Source organism: Magallana gigas, chromosome 4 (assembly GCF_963853765.1).
Source record: "Magallana gigas chromosome 4, xbMagGiga1.1, whole genome shotgun sequence".
Taxonomy (NCBI): domain Eukaryota; kingdom Metazoa; phylum Mollusca; class Bivalvia; order Ostreida; family Ostreidae; genus Magallana; species Magallana gigas.
Window position 1 is genome coordinate 29,828,232 of NC_088856.1, and position 16,973 is coordinate 29,845,204.

At 33.3% G+C, this 16,973-nt stretch overlaps 2 protein-coding genes across 2 annotated transcripts; both read right to left on the bottom strand.

Annotated features, from left to right (window-relative positions):
* Window positions 1–670: 670 nt before the first annotated feature.
* On the bottom strand, window positions 671–3,128 carry LOC117682152 (E3 ubiquitin-protein ligase TRIM71-like). The gene is made up of 2 exons (XM_034449169.2): window positions 2,977–3,128; window positions 671–2,586 (listed from the first exon to the last, which is right to left on the bottom strand). The coding sequence occupies exon 2, from the start codon at window positions 2,577–2,579 to the stop codon at window positions 909–911; it is 1,671 nt and encodes a 556-aa protein (XP_034305060.2). The 5' UTR covers window positions 2,580–2,586; window positions 2,977–3,128; the 3' UTR covers window positions 671–908.
* Window positions 3,129–13,960: 10,832 nt separating this feature from the next.
* On the bottom strand, window positions 13,961–15,652 carry LOC136274634 (uncharacterized). Its single transcript, XM_066081966.1, has 2 exons — window positions 15,518–15,652; window positions 13,961–15,101 (listed from the first exon to the last, which is right to left on the bottom strand). The coding sequence occupies exon 2, from the start codon at window positions 15,092–15,094 to the stop codon at window positions 14,069–14,071; it is 1,026 nt and encodes a 341-aa protein (XP_065938038.1). The 5' UTR covers window positions 15,095–15,101; window positions 15,518–15,652; the 3' UTR covers window positions 13,961–14,068.
* Window positions 15,653–16,973: the final 1,321 nt, after the last annotated feature.

Sequence of the window (16,973 nt, forward strand, 5' to 3'; positions counted from 1 at the left end):
TGACCATACAGCCCCTTACTTGTAAGAATTGTGTAGTTTTAACGCGTTTACACTCGAAGGATCTACCACAGGGACTTTATTAAAACTACGAATATTGTTAAAACATTATTCAGAAATAAACTTTAAAATACATAAAATAATAGACTAAACTCTGCTGATCTTTACTAAGATAACCGTATAAATTTTGTAAACCCTTTGTCTTAAAGACATAACTCCAATTGTCATCTAAAAAGCAATGGCCTTTGACCTTGAGGATTTGTCAAGGTCAGAAAGGTCAAGGAAAAAAATTTTAATTAGTGACATAAACTCATTTTTTAACAATATAAAACAGTCTTCAAGCCGAGGATAGTACCACTCAATTTAGAAAATTAAATTATTAATACTTAGTTACTGGGATGTGATCTTGGCCCCATCTTCGCTAGCAAATTAAGGGTTTCTGATAAGCGCCGCTCCTCACAAGTTCTGTTTCTGATTTTAAACATTATATTTAGATTAGGTTTAATACTTTAAAATGCAGATTAAATGCAAATATGAGCCCCTATGACAGGTCAATCTAAAGACTTTATGATGCCCAGGTGACTATATAAGCATCTTGGGGTTTTTTCTCAAAATTATTTTATTCCATGTATGATACCTACTGCAATATTAGAACTGCAAACAAAAACACATGTTCATTTTGTCTCAAATATTCTGTAAATACAAATAAGAGTTAAAATACAGCAAAGTGTTTTCCTACAACCAGTTGACACATTTAGACAAATGTTGTAAATTACATATAAACATAACCTCTGCTGGTAAAATACACAGCAATGGTTTTCTGGTACATATAACAGTGACAGTAGCTGGTAGATGATCCTTGTCAGTTTAAGACCTTATCTTTTTTATTACATTGTTACAACTGATGGTGTCTACTTTAGATATTTGATTTTCTTTACATTTCCATTGTAAAACTCACATACAAACAGATTGTCATTATTGTCCACACATAAACCAGTGGGATACTTCAGATCACAGTTATCAATGTAACGGAGAAACTGTCCATTCTGATCCAGAATGTGGATACAATGGTTCTCACTGTGTGCTGTCAGGATACGACTCTGACTGTCCGTTGTGATACCAAAGGGTCTTAATGGTTTGTTCTTGGATACTGAGGGATGACCGGTGTATCTCCATCTGAGTTTCCCGTCCTGATTAACCACCACTACTGCACCAGCCTGTAAGTCAGCTACACAGATGTCATTATTTCTGTTATCTGTGATGTATTTAATTGTAGTATTCCATGAATACAGAGGTTTACCTTCATCATCAAATTGAATTGTTTGTTTCTCTGTAGATCCTGAGTAACGGACAACTTTGGATTGAGTTTCATCATTACCGTACATGGTAACCAGGAGATCACCAGTAGAGGTGACACACAGATTAGTAGGAATCCACTCCGGTAATCCGATCAACACTTCTGTCTGTCCATTCTTTACTATTTTAACTGTCCGATCTGTCCAATCACAGTACAGTAGATTACCATCACTGTCTACAGCTATATCATTAGGCCATTCTTCTGATTTTGTTTTCATATTGATTGTCTGGAGGTGTGAACCTTTAATGTTGAAGCATTTGATATCATTGGTCTTTCCACTCGTCCATATACTACCTTCATTTAGACAGGTAACACTCCGTAGGTTTTCATACCCAGTCGGTATTGTGGCAACAAGTTTCGGTTCATCCAGTAGTTCTTTGACTGAAGTGTTGGGTTGGTTTTGTACCAAGACACTTTCTTCTGTAGCAGTAGATAATGGGGTGATCTGTCCAAGCAAACTATACAGCTTCTCATGGTTTATTGGTTTTGGAATAAATGTTGGCAGTGAGACCTGAACCTTGGTTGGAAGCTTGCTGAACACTCTGAGCTTAGAGCTGTATTCAATGGTTGAAGATACTTCAGTAGATTTCTCGATTTTCCGTATGGCTTGTATTGTTTGTTTTATAAGAGACTGTGTCTGTTTGATTTCACTCAAGTGTTTCTTTAAAATGTCTCTGTGTTTCACTTTTATCTCGTTAATTTCCGTTTTCATTTTGTTGATGATAATGTCGATTTCACTGTGCCATTGCTCTCCTTGTTTGGATATTGTTGTTGTAAGTTTCTCATATCCTCCATCCAGTTTGGCAAGCTGAGTTTGTAAGTCAAGAGCAATTTCTTCATATGTAGGAGAAATATGATTTTCTAACTCTTTTGTGTCTTTTTTTATATCGTCTTTCATTGTCTTGTAAATTTCTGTAACGTCTATAAAGTTATGTCCTTTGTGTTGTTCAGATGTTATGCAGGAAGAACAAACAAAAATGTTATTACAATCCTTGCACTGAAATTCACAAATTCTGTGTTGGTGTGTTTTGCATTTGGGATAAATGAGTGTTGACCTACGTTCCTGGAAAGAAACAATTTTATGTTTGTCATATCCATCTGAGATGTGATCTCCAATGCAGGGTTTGCAGAGGTTGACATGACAAAAGTCACAGTAGCTGTGTACTAAGGTGTTCTCACAAAGGTCACATCGAGGTACATCCTGGGCACAAGAATGAGGATCCATGGTTGTTCTGTGAAAAAAAAATTAAGACATCATTGTTAATAAATTTGATAAATAATTCTATAGTTAGAGTGTAGAATTAATTTTGCCTGTAAAACGTTTTTATTAATTCACCTAAAAACACCCCCCTCCCCTTCAGTTTATTTTCCCCCTTTTTTATCCGGGCATTGACTTATAGAATCAAATCATTAGGCACGTTGTAAACATCATGCCTTACTTTATAAATTTATATAAGATTATAATATAATAAATCAAGTTGATAAAGTTGTGTTTGGTTACAAGTTTTCAAAACGAAAGTACATTGATTTTGATTGTAATTAAAAGTTTTATGATTTAATCACCATAGCTAGCAACTTACTTGTTGGTTAAGTGAATATGCAATAATATTTACATTACAAACCTTGCTTTAACAAAAAAGTAGTCAAAAATCTAACTGTCTGGTAGGCCTATGCGTGTCTGAAGCATGACTGATCCTGTTCTTAATGCGACCACCTGATCAAAAATGAAAAAAAAATTATCAGAGTTAGTTCCCGTTCATCGCTAGCATTTTGTCGCCCCATGCGCGGATCAAGAAAATTTCTCCAGGGGAGTCGGACGTTTATTTGAGTTTACCGGAGGGGGGGGGGAAAGCATATTTTTGGTAATTTTATGATGCAATTAAAAGAATTGAAATTAACAGGTGGTGGGGGTCTCGACTCCCTGGCATCCCTCTAGATCCGCTTGCACCCTCACAACTGTGTCCATGGGACATAGGGCCCCTAACATTGTGAGGATTGCAGTTTGTTTGACCCCCCCCCCTCATTTGCAATAACCAGATTCTAAATTAAATTTTTATCGCTCAATTTTTAACGCTTTTTCGCCAAGAAGGAATTCAATATTTATTCGAATTAAAATATCGATAAAAAGCAAGAGGGAACCAAAAAATAAAACAAGAGTAAATTCATTGTCTTGTATTGCAGTCAGGGGGGAAACTTTGTCATGTAAATAAGGCTCGTAACTTATAACTTAACAAATGACTCTAAAATTTTCGTTGCCTATTAATATGCCTTACTTAAGATACTTCAGTCGACTATCTTGACTCAAATTATTACATGTATTTTCAACATTACACGCCTTAAATCGATAGTTTGTCGGATTTTTCTTGAAATAAAACACACAAAACCAAATCCAAAAACAACTGAAAAAATGTTTCAACACTGTATTATTCTGTTCAATTTCATGTGTCACAATGTGAATGACCAAGTCTGTCATCAAATGCACGATCACAATAATTAAAACAACTCACCGACTTTTTTCTCCGAAATACCAATTTTTAAAATATTTAAGATCATGCTAAACGAGTATCAAATATAATGCTTTGCAGAAGTCAAAAAGTTCTCAATATATTATTACTTTAACCACATTTAGCTATATGAATAAACACATTCAAAATCATTCGGACATTGACATTGATGATATAAAAATACGGTATGTCATGTCTTTTAACTTAATATTTGATACGAAGTTCCACGATGTTAATTTCGTAAGAGATTTACATAATGACATGGAATCATTAATTGATTTTATGATACATGATACATTCTGAGATTTAAACACAAGTTTAAATCATCTTCCCGTCAATTCTCGAGTTCTACATCAATCTAAACTACTAGTATAATGTATATATTATAGTTTATGTAGAGCGGTGCGGCTCAGAAACCCTTGACTTGGAAAGACAAATAAGTATTGAAAATGGGATTTATTCTAGGGATTCACTTGATCTAAAATCGTGTCTTTTAAGACATCTATTTGTAAAATTCCAAACTTCTATATGTATATTTGTAATCATATGTTGGACCTATAAGTCACTTTATAAATATAAACAACAGTAACTTAATGCATGCATGATTTCAAAATAATGTCAACTTCTGGATATTGATAGATTACAAATCTGATATACAGTATTTGAACGCATTTACTTTTCAACTCCCCCCCCCCCCCCCAAAAAAAAAAAAAAATTTGGTTGGCAGATTTAACAAATACAGCAGATTGTAATGGGTAATCGTTGAACTATGAAATTATCTGTCGATAAATGAAAAGGTAAGACGATTTCATAGATAATTCAGTCTTTGTTTATTAAACAGCAGATGGGTCCTATAATTCATATCATCTCTATCTTCTTATCTTATCATACTCAACATGCTCACAGAAAATTTAATTTGCAATCTTTTATAGAAAACTAAAACAGGATGTCAATGTTTGAACTTTTGTGTGTACATGTATGTAGCTCTGGATATAACATTTTCAAGAAACCAATATTTTCTCTGACAAATGATCTCTTGAGGACGTGATCCTTCCGTTTGAAAAAAACATTCTTCAGTCAGTCATTGGGTCAAGTTTTGTAATGCAAAATTGTATCGGAGGTTCTGAATAAAGAATGAATATGAAGAGAACTGTCCAAAGCTGCTTGCTATTAGTGTGTCCTGCACACAATTGAGCTAAAGAAACATGTACACAATTGTGCTAAAAAAAAACAGTCCGCGATATCTAGCCAATATCCATGCCAACTAGAGATATTAATATAAGTTGTAGAACTTGCTTATCAATCGTTGTAAAATAAATAAAGTTCAGTTCAGTTCAAGCCAATTTCATTATTGCATAATGGCCATATGCATTACTGTATACAAGGTTATTTTCACGTACCCGCGTAATTTCCACTCTTTAACACTTGCAAACAATTTCGTCACGTCTCGAAATCGCCTAGACACAGCCGTCTCTAAGACATTGGAATTCGCACAGTTTATTTCCCTGTATACAGTATAAATTTTGTCGAGAAAGTAGCAGTTGAAATATGTCTTCTATTTGTTATTCTTTTATTGCAAAACCAGCGACAATCTGTAAACTGTTTGAAAGTTAACTTGATGAAAAGTAAAATAAATCAATTCTTTTTTTTTTTGTTTAGCTTTTAATCTTTTCTTTAGAAATTATTGCTACATCACATGTTTTACAAAAAAACATCCATTAAGTTTCACCACTCACATAGTAATACAAGAATATGTACATATACATGTAAGAGCAGTAAACTTTCTCAACTTTGTCTTTTCTGAAAGTATTATAAGACTACATTTAACAAAGAAATTGCCCCTTTATGTAGATTAATTCAATACATACATGTATGCATTAAAAAAAACATATGTTTATATTAAAAACAACATTACACTACTGTCAAACAGTGAAGGATAAAGAAAGGGAGACAACACCCTCTATCTCTCTCTCTCTCTCTCTCTTCTTGTTCATGTAATACTCAAAACATTAAACAACAATGAAAGTTGAAGAAAAAGAAGATAATGCATGTAAAGAAATTTTGCTGCCCCCCCCCCCCCAATTAACCATTGTCAGTGTCAGTGATTGAAAATAAAATAGACCTAAAGGAAAAATTTCTCATCACAAATTTATGTCTCCTTTGTCAAAACCTTTTTCAGACAAAATTTAAAATAAGGAAAAATTATATAATCAATATGTGTTGGAAAAAAATATAAACATGGGTAATAACATTTGACAAAAATAGCCCTATATATACTGTAGACACATAATGTATACAGCTTGAACAGGTACATTGTAAAGTATACAACTAAAATCAATAGCTTTCACATCAGGTGTAACGAACACACACCACCGACTTCAACCCACATAGCACCTTGCAGAATTACGTCCCCTGCAGACAATGACTAACAGTACTGTACAGTCAAACGCACAGTCACAGTCAATAAAGTAGAAAACACTACAAACATCACGTCATGGTCTGTCTGTTTAACGACTTCCTTTTCTTCTTCAATTTTCTGTTCTGCGTTTACAAGAAGTTCCAGATTCCAAAGCAGGATATCATCCAAAGCTTATGTTTTTGCAATCCATAAAAATCAATGTTCTGTGAATTGAAAAATATACATGTACTTTCAACGTTTACCTTGCTTTTACATGGATGTGCATGCTAAACACTCAGTGTTACTTAATACAAAGTACAGAAAAGTACAAAATTTGTTGTATTACAAATACATGTAGCTAGTCAAAGAAAAGGGGAAATGAAAGGAAGGAACCTCAAATAATATCCTGTCCACATATGAAGCGTATCAGATCGTGCGAGAAATGATCCGAAAAAATAATTATCTGTCCGTTTACCCCCTTCTCCCCCAACCACCAAATCTTGATCGCGTACTTTTTCCAACATTCTATTTTGGTTTTATAGGATTGCAATTAATTTTAAAAAGTGTTTTGAGTAATTAATACACGATAAAGTAATTTAAATTGGAATCGTACGTTTTTCTTTCTTAGAAAATCTAGATTACCAGCAGTTAAATGAGATTTTGTGTTGTCCTCTTTGAAGACATGACCTTTACTATATTAGATATTTCCTTTATTTCTGTGCATGACACACAGAGGACAAGTGTCATCAATAGATTGTACACCAACAGTAGGCAAAACCCAATGAACCAATCGATAATTTCCATGGAACAAAGACGTGGAATATTTTCTTTTAATTGTGCACTGAAATGCATGCACGGGACTTGAAACCATACGTGGAAGACGTGTAGATACAAACGGCGATTTCTCTATATCTTGTGAAAAAATTCATTTTATTTTATTTTTTAAAGCGTGTATTTAAAATTTGTGTGGAAAGTACTAGAACAATTTGGAATTGGGGAAAAAATCGCCACAAAATCTAGACAAAGCGCAAAAGTCGACATCAAAACAGTGTAAGTTTTTCGTAGCACAGTACTGGCTAACAAAAATTAGTTATTAATAAATACTGTGACCCAACCATTTATTGGTGCATGTACATGTGTAGTTGCAAGTGAAAGACGTTAATTTTCATCTCGTAGACTTTCGCATTTTGAATGAAAATGTTCATACTTTAAACTAGCTTTGATATACATATACATGTATTTTGTAAGTTGTTTGACATTAGATGGTAACGATGTGCTCTGCCTGTCTAATGCACGCCAATGCGGGTTTCTAAAGGAAACACTTTCAAAGCTAATCTTATTCAATGACCTATAAAAGTGTACTTTCACTTTTGCAGCATCATCTACCTCGGCTTTGAAAAAAGATGCCGCAGTGCTCAAAGACACCAGTTTCGCGGTCCTCTCGCGAGAGTTGGGTGCTCTGGAGAAACATAGTGGTCTGATGCTTGGAATGTACCTCAATGTTCCAAACACCACCATTGTCAACATCGCAAATGCCGCATCAGATGACGGGTACAGTAACGTCGGCGACAGGACCCGGATACCACAAGAAAATTCTTCTCACGTGGAAGGATTCTTGGAAAAACATGCGCCCCAAGATCAAAGAGCGCGAAAAAGTAATAGAGCTTGCGCGCGCAGTCACGGAAATGGGGAAATCGGGAATGGCTTCTGTGATTACCGAAAAACATGGTGAAAACGCAGAACTGACGGCAGACGCTTTTACCGGCCTTACCTCGTGAATTTCATTAACTTATACATAGATCTTTGAAAACAGTTTTGAAGAGAACAGTATTCTCAGGAATATCGACTCATCTTGAAAGATCACAATATCCCACCTTTAAATTCCGTGCTTTGAAATGATGTACCAAAACCGCGTGATTTATAGCCAAAGAATGTTCCGTCTCTTTATAGTTCCGACACAATGACTGCAGGTTTTGATAAAGATAGCAATTTTTTAACCTGTTGTTCTTTGAAAACGTTATGAAGTCAAGAAAGATCATACTTTTTTGTAATTCAAAACGAATACTTTTTGTATCTTTACATGAGAATTTTGCTTATATATCCACTTACTGTACTATATTTGATAATAATACTTATGTTGATTTATTATCTCACAAGTAATGATTCGTACATGTATTAATGTACTATCTTCAAATATTGTTCAGTGGCCTAGCCAGTTGTTTTTTTTTCTACATAGTGCATATATTAAATCTACCTCTATACAGAGGGTAATTCACATGAATTATGTTGTATTGGATTTTAATCTGGAGGAAAAGGACATCATTTCATGTGTGGAAGAACTCTTGCCTGTTGAATGTCAAACAGCAGCTAATCATAAGAATCAAGCATTAAGGCCATTCCATTTAAATTATTTTAATTTTATGAATTGACATCTTTAAAAAAAATTGATGTTGAAGGTCATGAAATTAATTTTCATTCCAAAAATCCGTTTAGCAATGTTTTGAATATATAGAGTATATGCAGGTCTCGCACCAGTACTCAGTATATCCCGAAGTTATACACCAAAACATAGCTGAATTAAGAAAAAAGGGATTTCCTCCCGCGACAAGGACTGACTTTTTTATGAGATAAAAAACAACTTGTTAAATGCCTGATTTTCCAATTTTTGTAAAAATACAAGGACGCTTGAGTTGTTTCGGAAGGAGAGTGAGAAAAGTCTGTGCTTGGTTTTCAAGCACACAACTCTCTTGCCTTTGTGGATGGCTATGTGTTGTGTGTTTTTTTTTTGTTACTTAGTATGTTATAAACCGAGCACCATGTATGAAACGTTATAAATTGTAGAAAGATTTGATGGTTTCAAATTTGTTGACCATATAGCCCCCTATCTGTAAGAGTTATCTAGTTTAAATGCGTTTACACTCGAAGAATCTACCACAAGGACTTTATTAAAACAACGAATATTGTTAAAACATGATTTAGAAATAAACCTTAAAATACATGTAATAATACACTAAACTCTGCTGATCTTTACTAAGATAATCGTGTAAATTTTGTAAACCCTTTGTCTTAAAGACATAACTCCAACTGTCATCTAAAAGGCAATGGCCTTTGACCTTGAAGATTTTTCAAGGTCAGAAGGTCAAGGACACAACATTTTAATTAATGACATAAACTCATTTATTAACAATATAAAACATTCTTCAAACCGAGGATAGTACCACTCAATTTTGAAAATTAAAATATTAATACTAGTACTTAGTTACTGAGATGTGATCTTGGCCTCATCTTCGCTAGCAATTTAAGGGATCTGTACCGCTCCTCACAAGTTTTGTGAGGAGCGGCGCGGATCCAAAACCCTTAGCTAGCGAAGATGCCTTGTCCTGAAAGCCGTAAAATAAATTCATCATTTTAAATTTTATTGTAAAACTTGCTCAGATACTAGTAGTAAAGCACTAAAACCATTAATTTAATTTCCTACCATTCCTTAATAGTTAATAATGGTGTGAAGGTAGCTACATGTACTGGGCTAGAAATGCACATAAAATGTACTTTTATATAACCTGTGCTAGTCAGTTATAATGTTTTTTTTAATCTGTGAATTAATCATTCATTCGTTTAACGTTGTATTAATTATAGAGTCAGGATTAAAGAGTAAGACGCCGGAATTATCAATGAATTAGCACGCATAGTTTTAGTGACTACTAGTAACTTTCAAATAGTTTCTGGTATGACCAAATACTGTATTGATTTCATATTTCATGACTTTTTTCGTAACGTATTGACTAGGATTCAGAGTCTCTGCAGAGCGTGCATTCTCGCTATCGAAAAAAAAAACCCATAAAACCTTTTACATCATATAAACTATGGTGTAACATAAGTTAAATGTAAATATAAATTGCGATAGAGATGTTTTATTCATTTTTATCTTATTCAATTCAATTCAATTTATTGTACCTGAGCTTCACAAATCATCGGAATGCAAAGTATGATATATATATTTTTTTATACAAATTTGCAATGTGCAGTAGGTGATTGAAAATATCAAGAACAGGCTTAACACCCCCCCCCCCCCCCCAGTTTTTCACGAATAAATGATTTTCAAATATTATATTTAGATTAGGTTTAAGACTCTAAAATGCAGATGAAATGCAAATATGAGCCCCTTTGACAGGTCAATCTAAAGGCTTTATGATACCCAGGTGACTATATAAGCATCTTGGTGTTTTTTTTAAATATTTTTTTACAGGTATGATATCTACTGCAATATTAAACAAAAACACATGTTCATTTTGTCTCAAATCTTCTTTAAATACAAATAAGAGTTGAAATACAGCAAAGAGTTTTCCTACAACCAGTTGACACATTTAGACAAATGTTGTAAATTACATATTTAGATAACTTCTGCTAAGCTATGTCTGGTTGACGCATAATGTAGAAAATGAAAAATGGATTTGAAATGTTGTTAAGCAAACTTTGATTAACCAATTTCAACAAAAATGGGTCTCAGATTGTAACGCATCTAGTAAAGGATTGATCTATAACTTGTTTACCAATAACATTTTTTGTACCTAGAAATTACATAAACTCTGGTGCTTGTATGAATAACATTACTACATTACTTAGATTTAGAAGAAGCAATCATAAACTGCCAATTGAGACAGGCAGATGGAACAATGTACCAAGAAATCAACGATTTTGTAACTTATGTAAAAATAACATTTGCGACGAATATCACTTTATTATGAAATGTCCAGAATTAAAAGAATATAGAAAAGCTTATTTACCATCAATGGGTTTTAGACGACCAATTGCTTTTAAATTTTTTGAATTATTTTCATGAAACAAATTAGCTGTTATTAATAACTTATGTAAATTTATCAATATTATAAATAAGAGTGTCAACTCTCTCTCCAGCTTGATGTGTACAGTACACTCTTGGTTTTTGCATAATATTGTATCATACTTGTATGTATTCTATATTTTCTCTAGGTTGTTTTATACAATATGAGAATAAATGAAATGAAATGAAATGCTGGTAATATAAACAGCTGCGATGATTTTCTAGCACATCAAACAAGGTCACACATGTTTAATATACATGTATGTTTTATTAACACAGTAGCTGGTAGATGGTCCTTAAGCCCTTATCTTTTTTAATTTATGATAAAACGTATTATAATATTACTATTATCATGATTCATAAATATTTATGATATACAGTGTACTAATACATGTAATACTAATATGTTAGATGTACAGAACTGAAAAACATTCGTCTGAAATCACTTTTATCCTCATAATTGACACGCCACTTTTCAATTTATTTGATATGATACAATAATAGCTGTATATTGCATGCAAACAAAATTTAAATGCCCCTTCTTCAAATGTGAGATATTTGTATTACAAGAGGCACATGCCACATCGCTCACCTGAGGAACAATAGAACAATGTACAATAATACTGTAGATCCTGTATAAATAAAATACATTTTCCCCCTGGATATTCTTATGTTTATAATTATTAGTCCCTTTTCTAACAGGATGATTTTATAGTCATATCACATGTTGAGTATTGCAGTTCTCAAAAAGATCCTTAAAAATTGTTTATATAAGGGATATAAAGCTACATCAAACTCTGAACCTTCCTGTGAGGCCGAAGAATTGTCCTGGAGCCAAAGTCTTAACAATTATAAAGAATCATCTAGCTGATTAGTTTCTGTGAAGAAGATTTTTAAAGATTTAATATATATATATATATACCTATGTAAAACTTTGACCCCCATTGTGGCCCCACCCTACCCCCGGGGTTCATGATTTTCACATTTTTTGAATCTACACTACCTGAGAATGCTTCCACAAAAGTTTCAGCTTTCCTGGCTGATTAGTTTATGGAAAGAAGATTTTTAAAGATTTAATATATATATATATATATATATATATATATATATATATATATATATATATATATATATATATATATATATATATATATATATTATTTTCATGCATTGTAACAAAGTATAACATTGGTTCTTTTGACATCACGTGTCAAAGTATAAAAATGCAGATGGACCTGTACTTTCTAAAAATAAGCTTTAAAAACTCAGATTGACCTGTACTTTCTAAAAATAAGCTTTAAAAACTCAGATTGACCTGTACTTTCTAAATATAGAAATAATCTTGTTTTAATCTTGCCAATTCTTCTTTGGAAAATAATATAACGAATGTAGCCCTTTCACTCGGTCAATCCATAGATATATCGACTTCACAGAAAAGCATATCGACCTCGCACTTCGTGCTCGGTCGATATGCTTTTCTGTGAAGTCGATATATCTATGGATCGACCTCATGAAAGGGCTATATTTGTATAATATATATATATATATATATATATATATATATATATATATATATATATATATATATATATATATAAAACTTCGACCCCACATTGTGGCCCCATCCTACCCCCGGGGGTCATGATTTTCACAACTTTGAATAAACTTCACCTGAGGATGCTTCCGCACACGTTTCAGCTTTCCTGGCTAATTAGTTTTTTTAAATATTTACTCTATATATTGCTATTGTGGCCCCACCCTACCCCCGGGGGTCATGATTTTTACATCTTAGAATCTACACTACCTGAAAATGCTTCAACAAAAGTTTCAGCTTTCCTGGCTAATTAGTTTCTGAAAAGAAGATTTTTAAAGATTTACTATATATATTCCTATGTAAAACTTCGCCCCCCCCCCCCCATTGTGGCCCCACCTACCCCCAGGGGTCATGATTTTCACAACTTTGAATCTTTACATTACATGAGGATGCTTCCACACAAGTTTCAGCTTTCCTGGCTGATTAGTTTCTGAGAAGATTTTTAAAGATTCACTCTATATATATCCCTTTGTAAAACTTCAACCCCCCATTGTGGCCCCAACCTACCCCCGGGGGTCATGATTTTCACAATTTTGAATAAACTTTACCTGAGGATGCTTCCCCCCAAGTTTCAGCTTTCCTGGCTGATTACTTAATGAGAAGAAAATTTTTTAAGAATTTACTCTACGTATTCCTATGTAAAACTTCGACCCCCCCCCCCCATTGTGGCCCCACCCTACCCCCGGGGGTCATGATTTTCACAACTATGAATTAACTTTACCTTAGGATGCTTCCACACAAGTTTTAGCTTTCCTGGCTGATTAGTTTCTGAGAAGAGGATATTTTAAAATTTAAACTATATATTTCTATGAAAAACTTTGACCCCTTCCCCCCATTGTGGCCCCATCCTACCCCCGGGGGTCATGATTTTCACGACTTTGAATCAACACTACCTTAGGATACTTCCACACAAGTTTCAGCTTTCCTGTCTAATTAGTTTCTGTGAAGAAGATTTTTAAAGATTTCTCAAATTTTTTCATTAATTTCTAATTATCTTCCCTTGAAAAAGGGTGTGGCCCTTAATTTTCACAACTTTAAATTCCCTTTGCCTAAGGATGATTTGTGTCAAGTTTTGTTGAAATTTGCCCAGTAGTTCTTGAGAAGATGTTGAAAATGTGAAAAGTTTAAGGACAGACGGATGACAGACAAAATGTGATCAGAAAAGCTCACTTGACATTTCAGCTCAGGTAAGCTAAAGAAGAAAGTTATTAATTATTAACCTATTACATGTAGATTAATAGAATTTATGAATTCATCAGTATAGGAAAACTAAAGTTCAAATATATTTTATATAAAATGTGAACAATAAAATTCAATATTACACAGAAAAAGGCCACCTTTGTTTGATTTTGCATCACATTTTTATAACTGATGATGTTTACTTTGGATACATGTATTTGATTTTCTTTACATTGCCTTTGAAAATCTCACACACAAATAGATTTTCATTATTGTCCAAACATAAATCATAAGGATTCTTCAGATCACAGTTATCAATGTAACGGAGAAAGTGTCCATCTTGATCCAGAATGTGGATACAATGGTTGAAAACATCTGCTGTCAGGATATGACTTTGGCTGTCTGTTGTTATACCAAAGAGTTCAAATGGTCCCTTCTTGGTAACTGTGGGACGACCGCAGTATCTCCATCTGAGTTTACTGTCCTGATTAACCACCACTACTGCACGAGCATTAATGTCAGCTACACAGATGTCATGGTTTCTGTTCTCTGTGACATATAGAAGTTCACCATTTCCCGAGTACAGAGGTTTACCTTCATCATCAAACTGAATGGTTTGTTTCTCTGTAGATCCCGAGTAACGAACAACTTTGGATTGAGTGTAATCATCACTGAACATGGTAACCAGGAGATCACCAGTAGAGGTGACACACAGCCTCCTCGGCGTCCACTTACTAGGTATTCTGATCAATTCTTCTGTCTGTCCATTCCTCACTTTATACACTGTCTTTATTTCATCACTAATATACAGTAAATTCCCATCCTTGTCAACAGCTATATGATTGGGGAAATCACCTGATTTTTGTTTGATTGTCTGGAGGAGTGAACCTTCAATGTTAAAGCATTTTATATCTTTGGTCAGTCCACTCGTCCATATACTACCATCTTTAAGACAGGCAACACTCCGTAGTTCTTCATACCCAGTCTGTATTGTGGCAACAAGCTCAGGTTCATCCAGTAGTTCGGTTTTACATTTCAGATCAATGAGGGTTGATCTTCGTTCCTGCAAAGGGACTATTGTATGTTTGTCATTTCCATCTGAGGTGTGACCTACTACACAGGGCTTGCAGAGGCTGAGATGGCAAAGGCCACAGTAGCTGTGTACTATGGTGGTCTCACAATAGTCACATAGGGGCACATCCTGGGCACTAGAACATGGATCCATGGTTGTTCTATGAAAAAAAAAATTGAAACATGATTGTTGTTTCAATGATGAAGAAATATTTTATACATAATTCCATAGCCAGATTAAAGAATTGATTTTATATGTAAAACGATTTTTATTTATTCACCTAAAAACACCCCCCCCCCCCTCCAGCTTAATTTTCTTCTTTATCCGCACATTGACTGATCGAAACAAATCGTTAACCACGTTATAAAACTGATGCCTTAATTTATATATTTATATAAGTTTATAATATAATAAATCAAAATGATATAATTGTGTTTGATTATATGTAACTAGTTTTTTAAAACGAAAGTACATTAATTTCTAATGCAATTTAGGGTTATATGTCTTAATCGTCAAAGCTAGCAGCTTAAGAGTTGGTTTTAAAAGTAAATATGCAATAATAGTTAGATTACAAACCTTGCTTTAAAAAAGTAGTCGAAAATCTAACTGTCTAGTATGCGTGCCCGAAACATGACTGATCCTGTTCTGAATGCGACCACCTGGCACCTGATCAAAAATAAACAAAAAAATATCAGAGTTACTTCCCGTTCATTGCTCACCCTCACAACGCCAGGGACTTTGGGACATATGGCCCATGCCATTGTGAGGTTGGGGAAAAAAACAAGAGTAAATTTAAAGAGAAACTTTGTAATGTAAACAACAAATATAACCCAACGAATGACTTTCAAATTTTGGTTGCCTATTAAAGTGCTTTATACTGAAGCATTGTACTCATTAAAATAATTTTTGACCAAAAATTGTGTCCATGCCTCCTTTAACCCTATATCTAAAATGCATGTGTGCAGTGATAAAAATAACAAATACAGCTTACATGTACGTCAAGTAAAAAGTATATTTATTAATTGCAACTCACAAAGAGACAGCTAAATTACACATACAGCTCACATATTTTTCGTTAATCTATTTTTCCAACAAGTTACATTTTGTAAATAAAATTCTACTAAAATTCAAAACCATATTAGAGAATTAAATAACCTTATTTTTAAAAAATGCATATATTATCTAATAATTATTGCAATTCATAAAAGGGACAGCTACATTGTAAATAACACATTATGATTTTTATACATATCACACATTCTTCGTTAATCAACCTTTTAACAAGTTACATGTTGTAAATAGACTTCAGGAAATAGACTTCTCTTTAAATTCAATATCATATTAAAGTATTAAATAATACATGTACGTGTATTTTTTTTTAAAATAAGATTTTCAAAAATATTTCATTTATACAGTCATCAACATATTAATTCATTAATTTTCTTTGAAGATAATTCTTTTTAAGTATATCCAATTTAACGATATTAGAGCAGGCTTAATTCTAGTCCGAGAAATCTGACGTTTTCCTGGTTTTTTTAACGATTCTGATATTTTCCCTGACAAGTAAACCGTTATTAAAGCCAGGAAAAATTAAGATATTTCGGACTATCTTGACTCATATTATTACAGGTATTTTCATCATAACAGACATTAGAATTAAATTAATAGCTTGTCGGATTTTTTAAAAAATAAAACACACAAAACCAAATCCAAAAACAACTGAAAAAAGGTTTCAACACTGTATCATTCTGTTCAAATGCAGCTGTCACAATGTAAATGACCAAGTCTGTCATCAAATGCACGATCACAATAATTAAAACAACTCACCGACTTTTTTCTCCGAAATACCAATTTTTAAATTATTTAAGATCATGCTAAACAAGTATCAAATATAATGCTTTGCAGACGTCAATAAGTTCTCAATATATTATTACTTTAACCACATTTAGCTATATGAATAAACACATTCATATGGCGTTCGGATATTGGCATTGAGATATAAAAAAACGGTATGCCATGTCTTTTAACTTAA

What these genes read in the sequence shown, in the direction of transcription:
- LOC136274634 (XM_066081966.1), bottom strand. Translation starts at nt 15,094, where the DNA reads ATGGATCCATGTTCTAGTGCCCAGGATGTGCCCCTATGTGACTATTGT.
- LOC117682152 (XM_034449169.2), bottom strand. Translation starts at nt 2,579, where the DNA reads ATGGATCCTCATTCTTGTGCCCAGGATGTACCTCGATGTGACCTTTGT.